Source organism: Miniopterus natalensis, chromosome 22 (genome assembly GCF_054644295.1).
Source record: "Miniopterus natalensis isolate mMinNat1 chromosome 22, mMinNat1.hap1, whole genome shotgun sequence".
Lineage (NCBI taxonomy): Eukaryota > Metazoa > Chordata > Mammalia > Chiroptera > Miniopteridae > Miniopterus > Miniopterus natalensis.
The window spans coordinates 13,272,218-13,296,775 of record NC_142102.1 but is presented as its reverse complement, the minus strand read 5'-3'; the positions used below and the strand labels follow the sequence as shown (position 1 = coordinate 13,296,775).

The following is a 24,558-nucleotide window of genomic DNA, read 5'->3' as shown; positions in this document are numbered from 1 at the left end:
TCCTCGGCTCTTCGCGTCCACCTTTCCTTCAGAGGGTCCGATCAACAAGGCAGGACGCACTGCCGTGTCCCTTGCTCCTCCCAAGTGAGAAACAACGTGTTCACCACACTCTCCCCAGCAATGGGGAACTGTGATGTTTTCATTTCTGATTACAGACAAGGTTCCCCTCTAAATGCCAGAAGTACTTTTCCTCAGAAAAAAGTTTTACTTTCAAAATGTCTATGACTCTCTTAAAAACCGGCAAGGTATCTTGAGAGGGGAAAGGAGTAAATGTCTGTTTTAAGTTTTACATCAGGTGAAAAGGAGGAACAAGTGCGTGTATTATGAGCCACCTGCAACCGCAGGCTCCCTCGGTCTGGATGGATCAAGACCATCTGCTTTCCCGTCGCTCGGATGAGCAGAGCCATCGGAAGGCCGAATGGCAGGGGGAGTTGCGTTTGCCGCTCTTGGCGTCCCTGTAGGAAGCACACCCATAGATGAGAAGGAAGGAATGGGGGGATCTGGGTTTTTACCTCCCAGTGGCTGAATACCAGCTGCGGGCTGGCCAGGCCACTCGTCCGCTTCCTGATTTCATCGGCAAAGCCAAAGCTTTCGGCAACAGGCAGCACAGCCTTGATGATGAACATGTCCGTGCCTTCTTTCATTTCTTCTTGCAGCACTCGACCTTCTCTCTTTGACAAGACAGCATAGACCCGACCTGCAACACCATAAATCTTTTAAATTCACTGAGCCATACACAGTCGCGCTTACTCATATACCCTGTAACACTCTGTATGTGTAGAGTAACTCTGTTCCCAATAATTTTGGTTTACAAAAACATGGACATTTTTAAAGTGTTTATTTAAAAAGTAAAGCATGACAATTATAGAGAAATTAGAAACAAAAGCTAACAAAAAGTGAAATCACCCCGAGCATCACCCAACAACAATCCTTCTCCATGCAGCACAGGGTGGGCCAGATGCCAGGAGCCCCCCCGCCCCCCTGGGCCAGGCCAGCAGGCTCGGGCCACTGACTGTGGCTGAGACTAAATGTCACCCGTCTCATAACTTTGAGCCATTTGGTTTAGATCCCACTAACGCTAAGCCCTAAAACAGGGATGGTCTGGGTCACCAGATGCAGGAAAAGTCATAATAAACCTTCCAACACACCTCACTCTCGTGACAGGTGTGCCCAAGGGTTGGATGCACTTGGAGACCTGCCACTGCTGACACAGAGATCAATGTGGCCACATTAGCGAGGACTTCTGACCATGTGGCCTCTGGCTGCAAGTACTCCGATGCCCCTTCAGTGGGCACCTGCCCCATCCCACCTCGGTCATTTGCTTGCTCACTCAAGGGAGGACCACGGTGTGCCACACAGTTAGCGAGGTGCCAGGGAAGAGACAGCCACCAGGAAAACAAGTAGCAACACTAAAGCTAACCGACTGAGGCAGTTTTGATCAGGGCTCCCCTTTCAGGACTTCGCCATGAACATCTCAGCCTGTCCTCAAGGACCGCAGAAGGCCACCACGGCAGCTCCTGAGACTGCGAGACCAGAGGCAGAGAGAACAAACTGTGCTGTAAGCCAAGGTGAGCCACCCGCTGGCCACAGGACAGGCGCGGCTTTTCCACTCTAAGCTCAGTGTCTTCCGCCTGCAATACTCTCACCCCAACTCTATAGTCAAATACTTTTCATCACTTTAAGCCCATTCAAAACAGCTTGCTCCACAGCCTCCTGTGATATCCAAACAAAACAATCTCGTCATCATTTGGGCTTCCCTGGCCCAAGTATGTCCCTTTATGGCGTCACAGAGTCTTATGCATGCATCTTCCTCCACTACAGGCAGTGAGATAGGTCTGCAGAGTCTACAATTTTTAGAGCTGGAAGTGTGGCAATTAAAGTTATGGTCTTTCCCCCCCACCCCTGAGGATTTAGGAAACAGCTGTTCACAGCAATGTTTTCTCTAATAGTAAACACGCAGGAAACAATGTGAAGTTCCAATTTGGGGGTGACAGGAAGTAAACTGCAGCACATCAGACTGACAGGATATTAGGCAGAGACTGAAATGAACATTTTGAACACTAAGTAGCCAAACAGAAGCATGCTTATAAAATAGGTAATAAGTGTAAAAAGCAAAACACTGAACTGCTTCTACCATAGGACATACTTATGCAAAATGTATTATTATGGACAAAAATTGTAAAAGAAAATGGAAAACGGTAAATTCCTGAGGAGGAAGGTTCTTCTTTCACCTGTGGTTTTGCTACTGTGGGCAGCACAGCAGAGGAGTGGGCGGGCACTTCTTATTCTTACAAACCAGGTCGCACTAACCTCTTCCTTTTGCCAGAGCAGCCGCTGCTAAATCGAGCAAACGTGGCCGACAGGATGCAGATGGGCTTCGAACAAATATGAGATAACGTGTGCTGAGGACATAATGGGGAATGTGGGCCGGTTGCTACTGTACAGACCAATTCGGCTAAGTGTACATAGAGGGGGTCAGCAAGTGGCCCCCAGCCTGGGATGATGTCTTTACTAAGTGTCAGTGCTCTGCTCGCAGCTTTGTGTCCTTCCTATGATAAACAGTAACTTAAGAGATTCAGAAGGCATGAAGGCAAAGCCAAGGAGGATGCGAAGTTGGCAGGGAAATAAACACTCTGGTAGGTAAGAACTCAAATTTAACAAGACACTAGCTAGTATGGGTAAGGCCGAGGTTTTAGAGTTGGGTTCAACCAACTGAGTGTCTTATGCCAACTGTTGGAGAATTAAAGCAGTCGACAGCAAGGTCTGAGGTCTTCTCGGGGGATCTCTGGATATCCAGGCAGGAAGTAAAAGGCCTTAGACACACAGAGGTCTCCTCACTCCTTTTTCTAGCCTCAGGAGGCAATTTAGAAAGAAAAAGGAAAACACAAGAAGTGAAGAGCTGACTATTCTTACAGATCTTGGATGCTAGAGGCTGGTTATCACTACTAGGGAATTCCTCAAGAGCAATGAGCTTAGGAGGAGACTCTAGTTTTCGCAAGAGGGCTTCACACCAATTCAGGGGGGGAAAAAAGCACAAAGAATCTGAATACAGCTCTTTCTAAGGCAGGGGGTGTTGTAGCTGGCTGGTCTCTGAGAAAAATAAGGAGGCTGACCAGAGACATGGTACAGGGTGTTCACTAACCAATCCACAGACAGAGCTGCCACTTCACAGGGGTCAGTGAGGCCTTGCAGTGGGATCTGTACCTGGATAAGGCAAGCATTTTGTTTCTAAGAGAGAAGAGGGCAAATAACCCTGAGGGTAAGATACGCATCTCTCCCTGGAAAGTGCTAGAACTGAGCCTGGTTGCCAAGTGGAGTGTCAGGATGAGATAAAAGGATAGGATGACAACTGATACTTCAAGGGACCGACCTAGGGCTGCCTGGTCACACACAGGGTCCTGGAGATGATTTCTTAATAGAAATGAGAGAACAGAGCTGGCTGACTCAACAGAGGTGACTCAACAGCCTGCTGGGAATTTCAGTCTGGTAAATGCCAACAGCTGATCCAAGCTTCATGTGCTGTGCCGCAAACTGTCTTTTCAAAAAGCACAGGACATGCCACTCCAAATGGGTAATGTAGGATGGGTGGCAATTTGGGGAGGAAACACGAATGCCCATTATCATGGGAGTTCAAGGGAGTGAAAGGCCTCTTGTGGCCCCACATGGACCCCAGACTTTAAGAAGGGCCATTTCAAATGGAAAAGAAAAAGAAACAAACAGAACAGTCTTTAGAGTAATGAACTCTAAGATGAAGTTCCTTCTGGGGTACCAAGAGGCTGAAATACTGATCCCAAATAACCCTAAGGAGAGAAAAGGGAGGAGAGATGCTTTCCCACCCAAAATGACAGCAGCTCCAAAATGTATCTGTTGGGTCATGGAAAGTACTCTGCGGTTGCAGGCCCCGAATCTGTGTTCTCATTAACCTTCCCAACCTCCAGTATGTTACCATCTTTCTTTACAGGCCAAGCAAAGTAGCCTCAGAGAAACACTGTCAAAAGTCAAAATAGCTATGAAGTGCCAGGGCTGCATGTCTCCTGAGGTCCTAAGGATTTCGCCGAGGGAGAACAGTCGGGAGAATCTGGTGCAATGGTCAGCACTGAATAAAGCCCTATACCACCTTCTCTTCAGAGGGACCCGGAATTCAGACACCCCTTAGTGCAGGAATGACAAGACTGTTGCCCCCTCAGATCACTCTGAGAATGACTCTGGTTCCCAGGCTGATGGGGTTATTCCTGTAAGAAAAAATGCTGCACAGGTTTGGATGGTAACATACATGGGCAGCTTAGAGCTCATTTACCAGAATGTTCATTACAGAAAATAGTCTATTTGTTGCAAAAGATCTTTAGTAATCAAGTTCCCCCCTCTGAAGATTTTAATATTTAAATCCTCTGGCTTTCAAAAACCTTAGTGCCTTAGTAAATTAGGTGATCATGGAGCTTCTGTAAACAATAATATTAAGGGAGATTACTTTTCTGATCTAGGAGACTTCCCCTGACCTTCCTTCCTTACCAAGAACATCGCTGGTGGCCATGATGTCGCACGTGTACATAGCTGCCATCAGACGCTGAGGTTTCACCTGCAGTGCGTAGCGACACGCTTCTTTCATGGTGGCGATCAGCTGCCCTGACAGGGGTCCGTAGCAGTCGGGGAGGGAAGACTCTCCTTTCTGGGAAGCCCTCTTCTCGAAGGGCTCGCAGTGGCCGTCTTGCAGCTCTTCCTTCTCATTGCCCGGAGGACAGCTTACCCCCGCCCCCCATCCCTCTTGTACCAGATCTTGATTCTGTTTTTCACTAACCCCTTGTTCCTCACATTTACTTTGGTCCCATTTTTCCAGAACAAAACAGACACCCATGAGAGGCTCCTCACACATGGGGCCAGAGAGAGTTGCTAGCTGGAAGCCACTCACGATGCTGTTCCCCACGTCTCGGTATCTACTGGCTTCTTTGCAAGCTTTGCCGGTGGGGCCTGTCCACACGGAGTTCTGAAAATCTTCACTTCTATTCACTAATATGTTGGGCCCACATTTTCTTGGGCCAAATGACCAGATTTGGTCAACAGTGTTCCTCCATTTCCTCCCTGTGAGGTGTTGCTCTAGTTTTCCTTTGAATTCCCACATTTTCTCTTGGGTCTTCTGGTCAATCACCCGAGTGTTCCTGCCCTCATTCAAAGACGATGTCAACTGCTCCATAGAGCGGATCAAATCGCTGTTTTCTTCCAGAATTCGAGTGACATCCTCTGGAAGGGGCAGGGCCCGAACACTAAGCGTAGCCAGTTTATTGGGAGTTGTCATGGTGACTAGCCCGTCGGAGTCCACCTGGATCCCCTCCGGGATTTTGCTTTGGTCTTCTTTCGTTTGGTGTATGATGGCAACTTTCTGCTGTCTGCCTATCTCTTCATTGACCATGTCCACCTTGGGCGGCTTTGTGATTGTTTCTCTGAATGGAATAATGGGCTCAGACACGCTGATCTGAATCTTTGCAAACCTACAGATAAATTCAAGAGAAATATAACAGAAAGTTATAATCAAAATAGCATCAAAACTCCCACGTAAAAATATTACACAATGGAGATTCTGCAAAAAACAGAAACAGTAAAATAAAAATTATTTTACTACAAAAGATAAATCTCTTTCATTTCCGATTGAAAAGACTAATGGGACCATACCTTCAGGGGGTTCTTTGCATGTAGCAGAATTTCACTGCTTTGTTTATTCTCAAAATAAACTATCTATTTAGATAAGAATGTTGTGAATGGAAAATAAATGCTTTAATGAGATTTGACATATGAATTCTTTAAAAATAATATTTACCAATTTAAATGTCTGGAGAGAAAAAGCTCATTGATTCTAACTCTAACTAGATAAAGAGTCACAGAAGTTCAGGACATCTAGTCAAGTCCTGCCTATGCATTTGGCTTTGATGATGAGGCTCATAGAAGGGCGAGCATGATCCAGGCGTCTGTCTAGAGAAGTTTCTGTAGTTACTGTACTGGTATCTACACTGTTGTTACTGAGCACTTGAAATATGGTTCGTACAACTGGGGAAATGTTTCTATTTTTATTTAATTTTAATTAAATTTAAATAGCCACGTTTATGTACGGAGCATTTGAAATGTGGCTAGTGTGATTAAAAAACTCAATTTTTTATTTAACTTCTAACTTGTTTAATTTTAAATAGCCACATGTGGCTAGTGGCTACTGTACTGGACAGCACAGGTCTTGCACCTGTCTGGCACCAAGTTCAGAAATCCCCCCTTCCACGTGCTATCAAGTTTAGTTTCATGCTGTATTTTCTTCCAAATGAATCATATGTTCACAGAGGGTGGACTCTGGACACTGGCGTGGGATGATCCTGATGACTATAAAACCACGCAGTATTCCCTTTTCTCTTATTTTCCATCTACCTCATTCCCAGGTAATAAATACTAAAGCTCTGGTCTGATGCATATGTGCTATTGGCAATGTGGGTGGATATATGTATAAGTGTACGTACATGTATTAAGAGTGTGTACACATATACATTATATGAAATTTTGGAATCTTGACATAATACTTTTCCCTGGGAAACATTATTTGGTAAGGGAAATACTACTAAAAGTTTTTGAAATGCTTTCACCTGACTCTAGATTTATTTCTGCTGCCTGCATTTTTTGGGTATGGGGTAGGTATGTGGTTTATCAGATTTTATACTTTTTGATAAATTTGAAAACTCAATAATTTTCTAAAAATTATGTTACCAAAATTGACTTTAGAATACAGAACCTAAATAGAGGAGAAAACCAGATAAAATAAGTAACTTCTCCATAGTCAAAAAGCTAGTAAGTGGAGAAGCTAGGATTCAAACCTGGGTTTGACCTCAGAGCCCATGCTCTTACCTGTTATGATATACTGAAAATCAAACTGAACAGCCTATTAAAACAATAATTGTTTAGCTTTTATCAGAGATTTAAAAGTTGATTTGTATTAGATCTGTTAAAATAACATATCAGAAATGTCAAGTAATCTATGCAACCATCTTTAAAAATGCTAAACTGGCATTCAATAAAATTTAGTACTATCGTAATTTTAAAAAAGAAAAGCACTTAGAAATCTTAGGAATAGGAAATATTATTTAGAAACATGCTCACATAGTCAGAACTAAGACAATCAACTACACAGCCACTGAAACTAAGAGTGAGGACACCCACGCAGTCCTCTTTCCCTTATAAGGTCAAAAGGGCTGTGAATCATCGGCCCTTCAAATTCTGAGGTTCCCAAGGAATCTCCTACAGTCATCACTTACAGAATGAATTAAAACCACTTCCTGCCGTAGGTGGAAGTGTGTATGTGCATGGTTATCCTACCTGTAAAGTGCTTCAGGGCCAAAGGTTCTCTAAATCCTGGCAACACAGAGCCTGTTGTTATTTCGAAAGAAATGCAGTAGCTCAGACACCGGCAATTTCCTGTGGCTTCCTGCCACTGTCCCCTCCCACAGTTGGTCTAGCTGACTGCTCAGGTAAATGAACCAAGGAGACTCCTCCCTACCTGGGCTCCAGGTTACTCTCTGAGCTCTGATGAGAACACTATGCTTGAACTGAGCTTATTTCTCCTTTGGACCAGCCCCAGCGCAAAGGAAACTGTTTTCTTGAATGCCAGTGGGGAGGTGCCATCACTTTCAGGTACTAGAATTTTCAGGAAAAGCAGCTAACAAACACTTCAGAATTCATCAAGTATCTTATTAGAGCAGTATATATTTTTTGAAAAGCAGATGTGTCAGCACTTTTATTGCCCTCCTTCAGTCTGGATTATTTTTAGGTGTTTAGCTATGGATATTTTCTAAAAAAAGTTTACAGAGAGTGGTTTTCATAATGAATTACTTATTAAGATATTACAATGCCATGTTAAGAGCATATTTCTAGAAAACTAATTTCTCTTACTATGTAAGTACAGTTTTTTCCTCCTGAGATTAAAAAGTGCCCATGATGAAAACCACAAGATAAAAATGGAAAGTCTAAACAAAGAAACAAAGAAATGATTTAATTGAAATCCCTTTTAGGCTTGGAGAGTATTACTTGAAATATAATTCTAAGTATTGGCCTAGTAAATGTAGGGTTATTTAACATGGATTTTAATTTGGTAGCAGAGAGTGTGAAGAGAAAGTAATTTAGTTCAAAGACGCCCCCAAAATAATAAAATGTTTTAATAGTTTTTTTAAAAAAAACCCTCTGACAACTAAGTTATTATTTTAAAATACATTACTCATTAAGATTTACCCAATTAGAATTACTCTCTAACCAACATTAGAACCTTCAGAAATGTCAAGAAAATGGTAATGGACGAGAAGAGATGGAAGATCTACCTCCTGATTTTGTACTAACTACGTCTATAAAAATATTTAGAGGAGGAACAGCCACAACACCATTTTAAACTGAGAGACAGAAATGAGGACATGTCCAGTCTGGCAGGACTTTCTCCCAAACCCCTACCCCAGTGGGCATGAGCAGTGGCAGGTACCGTAGCCACCCTCCACCCCACCCGTGTATTTTCCTAATTGCTACAATATACATCCTTTGTTTCTAGGATAAAGATGGAAAATGTTATTTACACAAAGTGATCTGGGATGCCTATTTTGTGACAGTCTCGTGATAGAGAAATATCGAGACTTCCTGAGGTTCGCACTGAAGAAACCACATCAATAAGGAAAGAAGTCGGTCCTAATCACAGCCTGAGTTTACAAAGAAGCTTTTGTTTGCTGTCCTGATACTTAAAGGAAAACACATACATGGAGATGTTCTGACTCATGCTAAAGATGCAGGATTATTCAAGTACGGAAGTAAATGCTGTCAGTTATTAAAAATTCAATACATGATCCCGTAACAAGTAACAGTTTATGTTTCAGGGCATTTCGCCTTGTCTCCCAAACAAACCACAATCTAAGTTTAAATGGTTTAGGAAACACTAAAGCATCCATTGATTTTGGAGCTCTTTTCTCCGTCTCTGCCATGAGCTAACCTTTCTTTTAAGTCATCCAAGCAACGCTGAAGGTGGATTTCCCCCGCTGTGACTAAAACGTGCTCTCCCGTTTCCTGAATTAAAATCTGGACGCAGGGATCAGCTTGGTTTAACAGCTTCATTCCTTTGACGAGCTGAGGCATCTCACCTAGATTAACAAATGAAGTACTGATTACACACAGTGTAAGGACTAATACAACCTAAAGACAACATCCTTGCCACTGCTGGGGAAAGAACAACGAAATAAACTTAAAATAACGGTTTATTTCCCTTCCAAATAATGCTGTGATGAGAAGAAAACTACCTTCTGGTAATTATTTGTACAGATAGCTAACATGAGACACCTACACACTCATCATCGAGACTCCCAAAGCTGACCCATACACGCCTTCAAGTACTCAGCACATATCAACTACCTACCATCACTGTACCTGTGAATCCACCTAAAACTTATTACAACTGTATGTATTATATGCCTACAAATGTAACAGAACCATTCCCTAAACAGTATCTATAAAATTAACAAATAAGCAACAGAAGCACTTGATATAATAATCAAGTCAAGGATGCACCAGAGCCTCCTATTTAAAATAGTTACTTGTGGAACTGTTGATGGAAGTCTGGGACTTGGAACGCAGCTGCCCTGGCTTGGCTCTCGGCTGCCTGGCCACTGGACCCGGGGAGCTGGACACTCCCTGTTCTAGTCTGTTGTGCTCCTGGCACCCGAGGGCTCTTCCCCACAGCTCCTGGGGATGGAGGTGTGGATGGGGATTCTGATCTACATTTTGTGTGGAGCTGCTTTTTTACCACTTTGCATAGACTCAGCTGCTACTGTTCAAGCCAGAGGAAGTCCCTTGTACTGCTTCAACAGAGACTGTGGCTTTGGGGCATTTTTATGCAGCCTTGTCTCATTTCTACGTTTGAATGAATTCAGCAATTCCTCAATGCTCACTTTCAACATGCTAAGTAAAACACAGGTGAGCTTTCTGCAATCAGCGGTTTTCAATATATGGCACAGGGCTAACTATCCATATGTATTCCTTGTCTATTTTTTAAATAAAGCTTTTCTAATGATAACTAACACTTTACACTAACACTGTGTCAGACACATTACATATACGGTCTCTACCCACAAGGCAGAGTGATTGCTGTTCCCACTTTACAGGTGAGGAGACAGGACAGAGAAGCTAAGAAATTTGTGTCAAGGTCACATAGTCATTGGCTTTGAAGCCTGCAGGCAGCTGGCCTTAGCCCACAGTCTCTGAGGGGTGTCAGCACCCTCACAGGTGAGGCAGTCCTGAGCCACACATGGGATACATGGAGTCCTGAAAGAAGACGGAGCAGGACTGCACTGCATGTGGGGTTGACAGAGGCACCCTCGTTTGTTCGTTTTTGGCACACTGTAGTTTTCCTTCATCTAGTTAAGGGGATTTACAGGTATTACCTAGAGTTAACTAACTTAACCTTTACAGAATTTGAACCGTGGCTTCAAAGGACTCCTGCAGAAAGACCACAGATAACATGAATAGCAAGCACAAGGGAAAAATCAGTAAAAACAGTGGCTGTCACCAGTGAGAATCTAACAATTCTTTAAACAAACAAAAAAAACATAAACACTTCCATCTGTCTCTTCCTGGTAAGGGTGACGGTTCAATAGGCAAAGAAGAAACTTTTCCACAAAAGATGTGGAGTATGGAGACAACACTGAAAATATCTGTACCGGGAGCGACAGTGCTGTCTGATTTCGCAAGCGGATCTGTCTGATTTCCCAAGTAGATACAGAAACGACCCCATCTCTGCCATCACAGAGAAAACAGTCTCCCCGGGGAACAAAGGTGCCTAAGCAGGCCACATGCCTAAGAGAGAGGTGAGGATCCCTTTGAAGAGTTGGTGTTGGTATGGCCTCCTGACCAGGAAGATTACTGCTGCTCTGTGCCTGCATGAAAGTCATGGAACACCGCTGAAGCAAACTGTGAGTAACCAAGTCTTAAATGCATGCATTGTAAAAGTGTCATGAATATCACATGCTTTTAAATACAAGGTCATCTTACTTGGGTGTTTGGGCTCAATAGCAACCCTCACAATCGGGGTGGCTTCGAAGTTGAGTGGTATGAACGGCGGGCAGGAGGGCAGGCTACACAGCGTTGCGGATTTCAGCACGAAGTCTTGAAGGCCCCCTATTCCTGCAGGGAGGAAAAATCCATGGGGGTCAATAAAAGATGATAAATTCTAAATTTACACTAGAAAAATAAGAGCATCAATGCAGAGACCTGCATTGAGGTTTCGGACCTCTGGATACTATTAAATCGCTGTTAACAATACAGAAATTCTGCTAGTGTTTGTTTTCCAAATGCACGGATCCTGTTACATCCAATTGTGCTAACATACACCTACCCTGACCACAGAAACAATCACGCCCAGATACATATGTCTGAAAATACTCATTATATCTAATTATAACTTTTAGTTTTTAAAATTCACTGATTTGATGAAGATGAGTTTCTCATGAAATGATCCCTTTTGCAAATGTACCTGCATACAGATAAAGGTAACTGAGACTTAAAACTTGGTGTTGCTACAGAGTACCCGACCCTATGCCACCCTCCTCGCTGCCCGTTTCAGAAGTCAGTCAGCCCCCCGCGCCTCCTCCCCACTTCAAGGTCCTGGCTGATGGCTACAGAAGACTCTAGAAGGTGTATCTGTCTTTGAGGAGATGGGAGCAGAGAGAATGCCCCACGAAGAAAGTGGATGGGGTACACTGAACATGCTGCTTCTAGTTTACGAACCACCCTTTGGATTTTGAAGGCATTTGTCAGATCCTTTTACTCCTTCTACGTCTTACACTAAACATCATTGGCTCCTTTAACTGTTCAGTTCATGACACAATCTGCAGACTGTCCCTTTCTAGACATCCATGTGCAGGACACTCTCTTCAGACTTAAGTTTTCAAGGTTCTAAATTCAGTTCCCATGCCTCCAATGTATGGATCTGGTCACCGTCCAAGTTCATTACACATCTACTGGGCCAGCACACAGGTCTAAACGTGGCTGCGGCTTCCTGTTAACTCCCCACTGGCACCACGATGCGACAGATGAGGATCTGCCCAAGTTTCCATCAAGTCTACTAGAGACAGCATCTCCCAGGAGTCAGGGGTTAGGAAAACCCCAGAGTAAATACTCTCTTCAAACTCCATCCATCCTGCTTCTGACCTCTGACCAGCATGCATTTCCTTCCTGCACATACAGCATATGGTTTTAATGAAAAGATAAAGCTGGTGTCTCTTCCGTATCACCAGGGACGCGGGCTGCAGATGGTCAGTATATTCTGAACACTGTCTTTCTGAACTTCTGGTTTACCTTCTGCTCTTCAAGTTACCAAATTGATTCTTATGTTTACATGCCCACATCGGCAATCACGACTTCCCTCTGAAGGCTGTAGTGTGGACGAACACGGGTGAGCTAGAGGTGGAGCTGCCCAGTCCTGGCTGCTACTTGGGAGTTGGAAAGAAGGAACAATGAGGAAACAAGGGAAAAATAATCCCAATTTCTGACTTGAAACACTAAGCAGGTGATGGCTTGTTCAGAGCATTTCTACTCTCCTTTTGGGTTTACAATGCTTCCTATCATTTGTGTTTGTACTTTATGTAATAACATTTTCATTCCTACCGTATTTTTTCCTCCAGACTACTGTTTCCCTTTTTATCTTGTGGGTATTTCTCCGCTCTGGTACCTTTTTAAGCCTTTTCTACTCAGTGTCTACGCTTAAAAAGTCATCCTTTCAAAAAACTGATAAATGTTCACCCAACTTTGTTACTTTTTCAGTGCTTTAGTTTTAAGGGCAGAGGCACAAACACCTTGTAAAGTTTCCTCAATGAACAAGTGAACACGAGTACAGTTGTGTCCTCGGAGTTTAAAGTCCGGAGCGGGACAAGGGCAGATGAGCGGGCAGTTACAATATGATGTGAGAAATATTGTAACGGCAGAAGGATGAGGTCGGCCTATGTGAAGAGGGAGGTGAAAGGTTGCAGACTTCCTAGAGAGGCTGACATGGGGGAGCACGGAGCTGCCCAGGCAGATGCTGAGGGAGGAGAGTGCTGAGGTGGGGAGACGGCACTGCTGGAAGCCCAAGTGAGAAGCCAGAGCCACCGTCCACAGCTGCTGTGTGAAGCGTACGCAGGGTTGGAAGGATATTTCCATCCCACTGCTCTGCAATCCTGCAACAGCCATCACTTCTTCCCTGCAGTCAACCTGCACTTTTGTTAATGTTCCATTTGGAGTCCCAGGAACTTACATTTAATTACAGCTCTAACCTTAATGCCAGCTACCTAACTCTCCCAAGTTTTAGTTTCCATCTATGTGACATGCAAGTGACACATGTGGCACTTTCATAGGGTTACTGTAGGACAAAGCCCCAGGCCCAGAGCAAGCATTCAATTAATGCAGGTGGTGGCCATGGTGGAGATAGTGGTCATCACAGTAGTTGCTGTTTTACTACTAGATGTGTTAATCAACTTAGTTTTTTGGTGTATAATATGAATTGCATATTAACTTTGTATATACTATTAACTAATGAACTGTAAAGAAGATTGTAATAACTTCTCTGAGGCATTCATATTCATATTCCTAATCGGATCCAGTTATGAATGCTGTATCCTAGGCCAGTGACTCAAAGTTGTTTCCTATAGTAACACATGGTTTTAAGTGTGCTCCTTCAAGATGTGCATTCCAATTCAAATGATTTATATAAGTGAAAAACTTACAAAGTTTTAGAACCTAAGAAGCACAAAATGCCTGGTAGAGTTTGAAACAATGCTAAAAATTTGTTTTAAGATTTAAAAAAAGAAAAGAGATATGGCTTTACACCACCAGCAAATTATAACCGGATTTCTTATACCTTTAAACTCGAAATATTTCCAATCAAAAACAGGAAGCAGAGTCACTTCTGGATGAAATGAAACTTCACCACAAGTACACAAAAGATCCTGACTGAAATGATCAAAGAAAAAAAACCTAAGAAAAACCTGAATGAATAGTGAAAGGGGAGAAAGGCACTTTAAACTATGAGCTATTTCTGTTAGCTGTGCATCAGATTAAAGAAAAATAGCAAGGGTCAGTTCATAGCTCCCCTCTTGAAAAAGTAACACAACTTCGAAAAACAAATGCACAGACAGTGTAGTAATGGTATGTGCCTGGTAACAGACCCATGGAAATGAATGAGGGACCCAGAAACATAAAAGGGGGAACACGGAAGCAACAAAAGGCAACAGTGGTAGGAAGTGGTATTCAGTAAACAGCACTGAAACAATTAGCTTATAAAATGGGGGAAAAAATATAATTTCATCTCTACCATACCCCATCTAGAAAAATAAATTTCACATGCATCAAAGACCTAAATGCAAAACATAAAAACTGAAAAGCACACACCATGAGATGATACCGTAAGACTAAAGACTGATAAATCTTACTACGTTCTAAAAACTATGTGAGAAAAATACCATAAACAAAGTTAAAAGTTACAAAATAGATATTTTCGATGTTTACAAGAGGCAAAGAGTTAGTAAGCGTAAGATGTAAAGAACTAGTACAGATCAATGAAAAAGACAGGCAATCCAAGACGAATTTAGGCAAAGAATATAAACAGTTCCAAGAAGAGACACGAAAAGAAAAGGAAGCCCTATGCAAACTATGTGTTGACAAGTATGTGCTGGCAGGGTAGGTCTCATGCCCTGGAGATGGGAACAAGAACTGTCACAGCCACGTGGAAGAACTAGTCTTCGAAGTCCAGAAAGTATGCCCAGACTGCGCGGCTCACCAGTTGAGAGTTCTAGCTGTCTCTCTCAAAACAAAACTGAGAACAGGCACAACAGTGGACAGGAGTATACCATAAACAGTGGGACAACTCTCCTGCTACAAATCTAGGCGCCCTGGGAACTGGTGGGGGCATTTCTGGTTGGGGCCTTCTACTGTCATCTCGTGGGTAAGGCCAAGGACCAGTGTCCTGCAATGTGTGGACATACCCTACACAAAGGGTTTTCCCAAGATGCACGGCTTTTGAACATTCAGCTGGAAAAATCTGTTTATAATTATCTGACCTTAAATCCAACTCCATTTTAATAACAAAGTCTTTTTTTGCACAGTTTAATATGCACTGAATTTTTGGGAATGTTCTGGAAATGAGCCATTCACCATGTTACCAAGAGCCACTCGTGGCGTCTGAGTCACGAGTACCATACGCCTGCATCAAGCTGCATCTGTAGCTGCCACCTCGCAGTGGCTGCACGCACCTGACTGGATCATGCCACCCAGTATAGTCAAACTGGAACATTTACCCACGGCAGTGGACTTGCTTTTATTGTAAATTATTTCCCTTTTATTTATTCTTGGTATCACAGTTAAGGTATTGTATTGATGTTTTTGAAATCAGGTTGGCAGGTAGATTATCTTTCAGTCATTTTTAGATGGATGTTCACAATATTATAGACTATTTCTGTAATGATAAAAAAAATTTTTTTTAAACCAGAAAGTAAAAAACAGCCTTTTTGTGGCTTCTGCGCCTTGAATGCTTGCATTGTTTGAATTACCACTCAACAACAAACCCTGGGGTTATGCTGTAAACCCACTACATTTGCATTAATCAATTTAGGTCCTAAAAACTGAAACTGTGCCTCACCTCCGAACTGCCAGACTTGGGTTTCCCTGGTGCCTGGTGTCCGCAGAGGGAGTCTTGGATTCCTACCCGATAGGGAGCTGGAATGTTTCTTAAGGTTAATCAAGGTCCTGAGAGTGAGCAGTCTGATACTCTCAGAGTAGAGGCCCTGTTCAGTCCTAGTTCACAGAAAGACCCTAATCTCCAGATCCACTCACGGGCCACCCTGGCATTAGACTGCCCCTCGTCACCTGGCGCCACCCCTGTGTCCCTTACCATGTGTAACGCACACTTCTCCAATGGTTAGCATTTTCCTCAAAGTCACTTCAGGAATTACAGAATTTAGAGGGTGCTACAGAACCTTACAGCCTAATGTATCATGATTTGAGAAGAATTCCTGTGCTTTTTAGGTTTATGTCACCAAATTCCACTGATGAGCTATGTTTACAGATCTGTGCTGAGCACCACAGAGGAGACAGACATGAAGACCACCAAGACCCCACATTCTATTTTCTGGAATTTTGCTATTTTATTAAGTGCTGCTAAAACATTTTTAAAACTCAGTCACATTATTGCTGATAATATATTCCAATCCCTGAGCCTCAGAGGCTGAGATTTTGAGACTATGGCCATGTGTCTGCATACTGATGTGGCAGTTACTACGGCACAGATACGGCTTAGTTGATATTAGAACCTACTGAAGACACGGAACTCTTAAGGGGAAAAGTACTAATATTAGAATGTTAACTAAATTTTAAGCAAACACAGGTCATTTTAATTCAAGCCAATACTTTTCCCAGTGCATGCCTTACTTCCCTGTGAGAAGCAGCAACTTTCAAAACAGTTCCCTTAACGAGGACTGACTACTTCATAGATTAATGAAATAAGCATAAGAACTACAGGTTGAGCTTTTATGTTAACATCACTTTAAATATTAGTAAGGTTTTATATTATAGTAGTGATGGGTCTTAATTTTATAATATTCTACAAGCACAGTTGGTAAGTACTGGTGTTGTAAAGCGATCAAACCCCTTTATAAAGGACAAAGGAATCTGTACTAGACGGTTGGATTAATGGAGAGACTAACTAAAGACGAGGCCCCCAAATGGTTAATCCATTATCGTTTGCTACCCTCTTGTAAAACGACAGATCAGTAAATTTCTACAACATGGCAGTTTTTATTAATAACAACATCCTAAATGCCTATCATAGAGGACTGGTTAGCTAAATTAAATACCATACATCACTAATAAATTAAAATTTGAAGACTACTTAGGCACATATAAGGCAGAATATAAAATTCTATGTAGACAGAATTATATAAATGAAAAATAAGAGAAGTACAACTAAAAAACAAAACTGTAATAATGTTAGTGTTGAGGTTATAAATGATCACTTAATAGTAACAAGTTATTAGACACAGCTACAAGAATCTCTGAGTCAGCAGAATCAAATGAATGTAAGCCACGTGCGATGACACACAGCAAAGGTGACCCGGCAGTGACAGTGACTCTAACTAAGTCAATGGCACATCCACACTGAAGAAACAATCCGACGTCCACCCCACACCGTTTACAAAAAGTAAATTCAGATAGATTACAGGTCTAAATCTTGTAAGTAAAATAAAAAAGGTTACAGAAGAATAACAGAGAACTTCTGTTATGACTTTGGAGTAAGCAGATGTCTTCAACAGGACACAAAAAACACTAATCATAAAAAAACTGAAAAATATTAGACTATATTAAATTAAGAACAGCTGTTCATCAAAGGACACCATTAGAGAGCAGAATGGTTAGCTCCGAGAGCGGGAGAAAGCACCTGTAATAAATATACCCAACTTGGGCAGTTCCTGTCCATCTCATTTCAGAATGTGGGCTTAGTTCCTCTGTGTGGTTGGTCCTACTGGGAGGGTACAGCTGCGTCCTGATTTAGAGTCAAGTGTGACTTAAGGTGCAGCAGGAGGAGGTTCCTTCTTGGGGAGAAGATGCATCACGGTCATGAACCCCCACCTCCAGCAGGAAACTGAGCTCCGTGGTTCACAGGTCAACCAAGTTGCAGGCTTTAGTCTTTCCCATGTTAGAATAACTTTCTAAAAGTTAATTAATGCTCTTCAATCACTCTCTGAGGTTGCTGTGAATGTGTTAATAGTTACGATTTGAATTTTCCTTATGCCTCTGCTGAGACCTACATGTACCAAGAGTACTGTTTACTATTCAGAATCCTGTGTATCTCGGCTGCAGATCTGCACAGTCATATGGCAGTCCGACCTTTTCAGGTGAACATTTATAACGATGACTTTCCTAACAATATCTAAGGCACAATAATCAGATTAGGAAGAACCATGAACCACTGACTGTAATGACGGCTGTAAGCTCGAGTCACTCTTCTTAGCCACTGTTACAGCCTGCTTCTCATCTCTCCTCACCTCTGAGGCCCTGGAGGGCCACAGCCTCAGAGAAAGGAAACCAAAACCATGGGGATAAAAGCGGGACTGGCTCTGGCCACCTGAAAGGTGAGCCCTTCATTAATAACAGGTATCGAGCGCTATCCTGCTCACAGGCTCGTAAGATAACCTGACGTCGTTCTTCTGGGCAGACGTCCAGTTTTCAGGGAATCCTGTGCTTGGTTTTGTTTTAATGTTGGCTTCAGTAACTCCCTAGGAAACTTAACCAGCTGCCAACTGACCCTATTCACAAACAGAGAACACAAGGGCCTATTGTAAACCCAGTGACAATATTCAAACTGGCTAAAAACTCAGCACCTCAGAGCTAGAGAGTAATTTTGCTGGACCAGCAGAGGACCTTTGTTATAACTACATCTCTTCCAGCCCCTCCCATCAAGTTTCGGGAGGGTGGGTGCACTTATCACCAAACCTGTTCCCCTTGGCTGGTTGCTTAAAAAAAGTCTGTTTCTAACAGTCCTACTGCTCTTGGTTAAATTGGTGTTCTTCTTTTGAAATGCTGTATCCTTCTATATGTCCACTGGTTCTTCTATGTTAACGCCAAAAGAGGGGAGTGGAAATGCCCATGTCTGTTCTGTGAGTGAGGAGCTGTGCAAGAGAGCACGCAAGTGTCTGTTCAGATCTTCCGTCTTCACAAGGAGGGGAGGGGAGATTTTAGATTTACTATAAAGTTCTCTGCCGTTGTGGTGATGCAATCATCTGTATGGTGTAAGAAAGGGTTGGCAGGTAGAATGAGAGCACAGAGTTCTACTTCTGTCTCAAGTCATATAGTTTTCATGTCTTGAGTAAAATAAGCAGTAACACTGACTTAATAGTGTGTGTGTGTGCAAATTATCTGTAGTGTTTGTAGAACATTTTAAAAAGGTATACTAGGTCACGAGCAAAATCTCAATAAAGTCTCCAAAATATATACGGCACAGCTATTACTGTATTTTCTGATTCGCCTTAATCTTTCCCATCCTGGATTGCATCCCCTCTGTGATCAAAAAAAGAGGAATTTTTCTGTGATGAAAATTATTTAAAATTCACTTCTACCACCTTTGGTGTTTAAGGAAAACTGACAGTTTTCTTCCCACCATCTTTTCTGCTTGGCTATATCCATACCTTTCCCTACACACATTACTCATTAGCCACATCTCAGTAAATTACATTTTTTATTAAAAGAAGAACAATAAACAAGCTGAGGTCTCTGGAGCTGTTACTTTCTAAGAAGATTACTTAAAGCAGTCAGGTTTCCTTTTATAGAAAAGAAAGTTTAAAGTTTCATCATTCATTGAAAACACCTGGAAATGATTTGAAAGTTTTCAAAGTCACTATTCTAATAGGTATTACTTCCAACCTAACCATTACTGGCCTTTGAAATATAGAAGCTAAAAGCAGACTGGACAGATCAAATACTACAGATAAAAGCATTTGAAAAGCATACAGTGCTATAAAAACATAAGGTGGTGGTATTAAAAATGGATTTGGACATGAAATCCCAAACTCATTCATTTCAGTGATTCCCTTAAATCTTGGACGAGGGCAGAAAACTGTGAGACTTTAATCCAGACCCAGTTCTACATCTTTCTGGGATCCTTTTAGGCCAGTCTACTTTAATCAAATTACATTCCACCCCTAAAGGATTAGAAACTAACTGAGTGGTTCTGGTCAAGCGCCACAGCTTTTCACTCAAAGCCGTTTGAAACTGTGTGATCAAATTTGAAAGTAACTTTTCAAGAGTTGCCTGTAGTCTTTCTGACAAAGAAGAGTTCTATATTTGTGGCAAAGTTAAAATCTCTGGCTGGAACTAAATAGTTGGTGATAAAATAGTCAGAAGGACAACGGAAAGTACTCACTGGAATTGATAAAAGGATTAACAATAGTAATACATTTGAAAATGTGCCTGAAGAGAAGTGACAGACTGCCAAGGGCAGAGATTACACACCCAGAGGGAACTGTGACGCCGTGCGAGCAAGCGCTCAAGGCTTAGCGCTCTACTGTACCAAACTCATAATATATCCAATACTAACTTGATAAAGCAAATAAAAGAGAAATACTGTGTGCCTGGGTGTGTTGCATACAGAACACCTATGGAAGGACATGTGCTGACTGTTATCAATGGTCATATCAAAGAAGCAGTTGTAGAGATGAGGCTATCAATTTCTGACATTTCTGTATTGTTTGGATTTTTACTGTTAACATCAAACATTACTTTTGAAATCCAAGCGAGTGAAATAAAAATAAAAACATATCAGCAAATCTTGCCAACAAAGAATGGGTATTGTTTTTAAAACACAAAACAATTCAAATTATAATTTTTTTCTAAACGAAAGAAAAAAGAAAACACCCTAGGGCTATGCTATGCTTTGTGACTACTGGATCCTGAAAATGGAACAGTAAACTTAATGACCAAATACACTTGCAGAGAGAGAAAAAATACAAGTGCAACTAAACTTTACTGAGCATCAGTGAAATGCTAAGCAGTTACCTAGTAATGCAGGACTCAGAGAACACGTGCACTCAAGCTATGGGCAGCCTCCCTATTTACACCCCCTTGCATCCCCTTCCAGGTGTGCAGTAAGCTACCCCCACACTCTGAGCACAGCATCCAAGATTACGGTCTTTCTCATTAACCAAGGCTCTATTCACGAGGCAACAGCATTACTCATTTAAGAACAGTTAAGTTGCCCATATTCTGCCTGAATTTGGAGGCGCTTAGCTAGAGTAAAATTTGGCAAAGCCTTTTTAAAGGACTAGTATTTTCTGGTTTGTGAACGGCCTCTCAAGGTACAAGGGCATATCTTGCAACTTAAGCTCTAAAATGGGCACTCTCCCTCCTCTGGCTCCTACACAAGTAGCTGTTACTGAGTACACCTTGCTTGCGAGTTAAGAAGCCAAACCTATTCTTTAGAAATACACGACTCAATCCACTGAATGTGCTCACAGAAGTGCCTGTCTTCCTCCTGAGCTCCTCCCACGGGTCTCCAGCTGCTGTCCACTTTTCTCCCCCACCTACCCTGAGGCCCCCCCTTCTAGCTCTAGACTACCTTCGCCAACACTGCTGACGGCCAGAGGGGCCAAATCAGGCTACTCTGCCTCGCTCTGCCTGGGCACCGGAGAACGCACCTGCCTTTATATTTAGCAAGAGTATAATCTTTGAGAAAGAACTTTAGTGAAAAAAAGAGTTTAATGAAAACTTATTTGGGAGTCCCTACATACCAAAACACAGTAACTGGACTTTCTTCCACAATTGGGTTTGGTCACTGGAGCCCCAGCTCAATCCCAGCTCCCTTAACCTGTAGGACCTCACATTATCCTCAGACTAGACACAACTTCAACTTCATTCTGTAAGGCCAAACTGTTTCCTTTCATTTGTTCCATAAACATTTCTTGAGCACTTACTTAGTTCAAAGCATACTACAGACACCATCAGAGACACAGAGATAGCTCACTTTACTAAGAGAGGGAGATGGAGTCAGTGGGCTCAAATGCTCATCTTCCTCTCCACTAACTGACGGTCTTGTTTTCAGAATCTAAAACTTGATGACGGATATTGAAGAAAACAGAAAACAAAACAGGAAACACACGAAACATTCTATGATGTATGCAAAGCAAATCTACAGACTTGTTACATTTTAAAATAAATTTAAATTTGGTCATGATGTAATTTTTGAAAATATTTTTACATCATTTAGAGTTAGAATCAATAAATCCAATTTATCTATAACCTTCTACTTGTTTGGGCTTTTTTAAAAAAAAGACAATTCCGTATTTTAACATAGGTTTAACATACCTGGTTTCAGTTATATACCTGCTTAATCTCATAAAGGAAACTGATTTTCAAATTTAGTATCCAAAACTCTATGGATATATGAGACTATATAGAAAATCAAACTTTTATGGGCCACACAAATCTAGGAAACATTGACAGTTACTCAAGAAATAATATTTTTTGTATATCTTTATTAATTTCAAAGAGAGGAAAAGAGAGGGAGAGAGAGATAGAAACATCAATTATGAGAGAGTCATTGATTGGCTGCCTCCTGCATGTCCCAACTGGGGATTGATCCTGCAACCTGGGCATGTGCCCTGACAGGGAATCAAACCCTCATCGCCTGGATCCTAGGTCGAAGCTCAACCGTTGAGCCACGCCCAGCTGGGCAAGAAATTATATTTTTTAAAGACCTGAGCAAGACCAATGTTATGTTACTTACAAACTCTTATAGCTCTAAGATCTCCGGCTGTGGACAGCCCTATGGTATCTCACATCTGGGCAGATTAATACATCTGCACATGAAAGACACACAGCCAGCCACACATACGCACGTACACACAGCCTTGCCGTCTCCTCCAAGTCTACACTCAAGTGTAGTCCTTGGGAGAAATTAATTCCTGGTGAGCACAGTGAACATCAGAAGCAGCAAAGAAGCACATGACTGGTGGTCATATGCTGGAAACTCATGTTCCTAGTACCAGCTGGACCTCAATTCTCCCCTTCTGCTCTGTAGCTCCTCAATTTTCCCATATATAATCTAGAAACCGAACACCAGCAAACTAGTGAGTAACTGTAACCCTACCTCCTAGATCTCCCGTATGCTCTTTCTGCTGCCCAAGACTCCGTCCTCTCTGTGCCCAGGAGGAGCACCTGGGCGGGCAGTACAATCACATGTCTTCATTCTCGCCCCCACTGGAACATGTGTCCTAGTAGCGTGCACCACTGTGCAACAGGCCCAGGCTCAGCAGCACAGATGCCTGAAGAATGGCGATCCCTGCCCCGAAGCTCAGAGACACCAAGTGAAAGCACAGCTAATGCAACAGAATCAAGGTTCTACAGAAATGGTTTAAGAGTATAGGAACTCAAAGGAGCCAGAAGTGTCTGCCTGGAGCAGCTGGGGAAGCCATCAAAGAGGTGGCACTGGAGCTGGGTTTGGAACCCAGCTGACAAGGCAGTACACGGAGAAAGAACACTTGAGGAGAAGAGAGCATGTTCTGGGACACAGAGGTATGAGAACCCTGATGTAGTCACCGTTGGAGGGAATGCAGATTGGTACAGCTACTAGAGAACACAGTATGGAGGTTCCTCAAAAAATAAACATAGAACTACCATATGACCCAGCAATTCCAGTTCTGCGTACATATCCAAAATAAACACAGGACTTCGAAGACATATATGCACTCCCATGTTCCCTGCATTACGCACAACAGCCAAGACATGGAAACAAATGGTCCATGAACAAATGAAGGTTGAAGAAGTTGTAATATGTACGTGTACACACACGCGAGAAAGAAGGGAATCCTGCCATTTGCAATAACATGGATGGACCTTGAGGGTATTATGCTTAGTGAGATAAGTCAGACAAAGACAAATAATGCATGATAGCATTATATGTGGAATCTCAAAAAGCCAAATTCACAGAAACAGAGTAGAAGGGTGGTTACCAGAGGCTGGGGTAGGGAAATTGGGGATATGTTGTTGCAGAGTACAACTTGTAAACTAGTCAGTCAGTCAGTCCTGGAGACCGAATGCACAGCATAGGAATTACAGACAACACTGCTGCATTACAAACATCAAAGCTGCTAAGAGACTGTTCCAAACATAAATGTATCACATCACCCCACTGTACACCTTAAACTTACACAATGTTATATGCCAATTACATCTCAATAAAAATAATTTTTTTTAAATCCTGAGGCATTCAAGAGTGGTGAGAAGTAAAGCAGAGGGTGTGAGGCGGGGAGAGGCAGAGAGACAGTGAAGGTCTACGAGGCTGCACAAAAGTCCATCTACATTCCTAGGATGTGACTTTGGCCGTGAGGAAGTACAGGGGGCCACTGGAAAATATTTCTCCTTGGGGGTGTGGGACAGAGGAGTCACAATCTCACCTCTGTACAGTGTCTCTTTCCAAGCTGGATAAAACTGACAAATTCTCATTGTTCGGCTTTTCTCTTCTCCCTCTGGAGAGGAGCCAAGCCATTTCTCCTCCTGTCCTTCCCAACAGCTTTCTTCCAGGAAAGACCAGGGTTCTAGTTTCAACTCCCACTACCCAAGCTTGGAGAAATCCCAGTCTCTCTCTGAGCCTCAGATTCCCTTTTTATAGGAGGAAGGGACTGGACCACACAAACTATAAAATTCAGAGACTCTATAAACAGAATGTAAAAGACAGCTTATTTTCATGCTAACAATCACAGAAAGGGAAGAGAATCAGTAACAGAAGTATTTAAAATAATCTCAGCTACACAACTGTACAGAAAACAAAATCTAGCTAATAAGGGATGACTGGGATAGTGTAATTGCTTGCACAAGTCAAAACCTTCTCAGTCTGTTTTCTCATCTGCCAAATGAGGATAACAAATTACCACTCAAGTTTGTTATAAGGCTTAAATGAGAAAACACATAAGTGACTCTCGGAACACCTGGCATGCAACAGGTCTAAGTAAATGTTGATTCAATCTAGTTTCATGTGTCTCTCAAGTGAATTTA

The 24,558-nt window shown here is 42.3% G+C and overlaps 1 protein-coding gene across 1 annotated transcript in view; it reads right to left on the bottom strand.

The window, feature by feature from the left end:
- EFL1 (elongation factor like GTPase 1) overlaps window positions 1-24,558 on the bottom strand; it is a 49,097-nt gene that overhangs the window by 4,311 nt on the left and 20,228 nt on the right. Inside the window, exons 15-18 of the mRNA XM_016215679.2 lie at window positions 11,041-11,172; window positions 8,990-9,137; window positions 4,510-5,483; window positions 513-697 (exon numbers count right to left, since the gene is read on the bottom strand). Coding sequence (XP_016071165.2) covers window positions 513-697; window positions 4,510-5,483; window positions 8,990-9,137; window positions 11,041-11,172 — 1,439 coding nt within the window. The remainder of the gene's footprint in view (window positions 1-512; window positions 698-4,509; window positions 5,484-8,989; window positions 9,138-11,040; window positions 11,173-24,558) is intronic.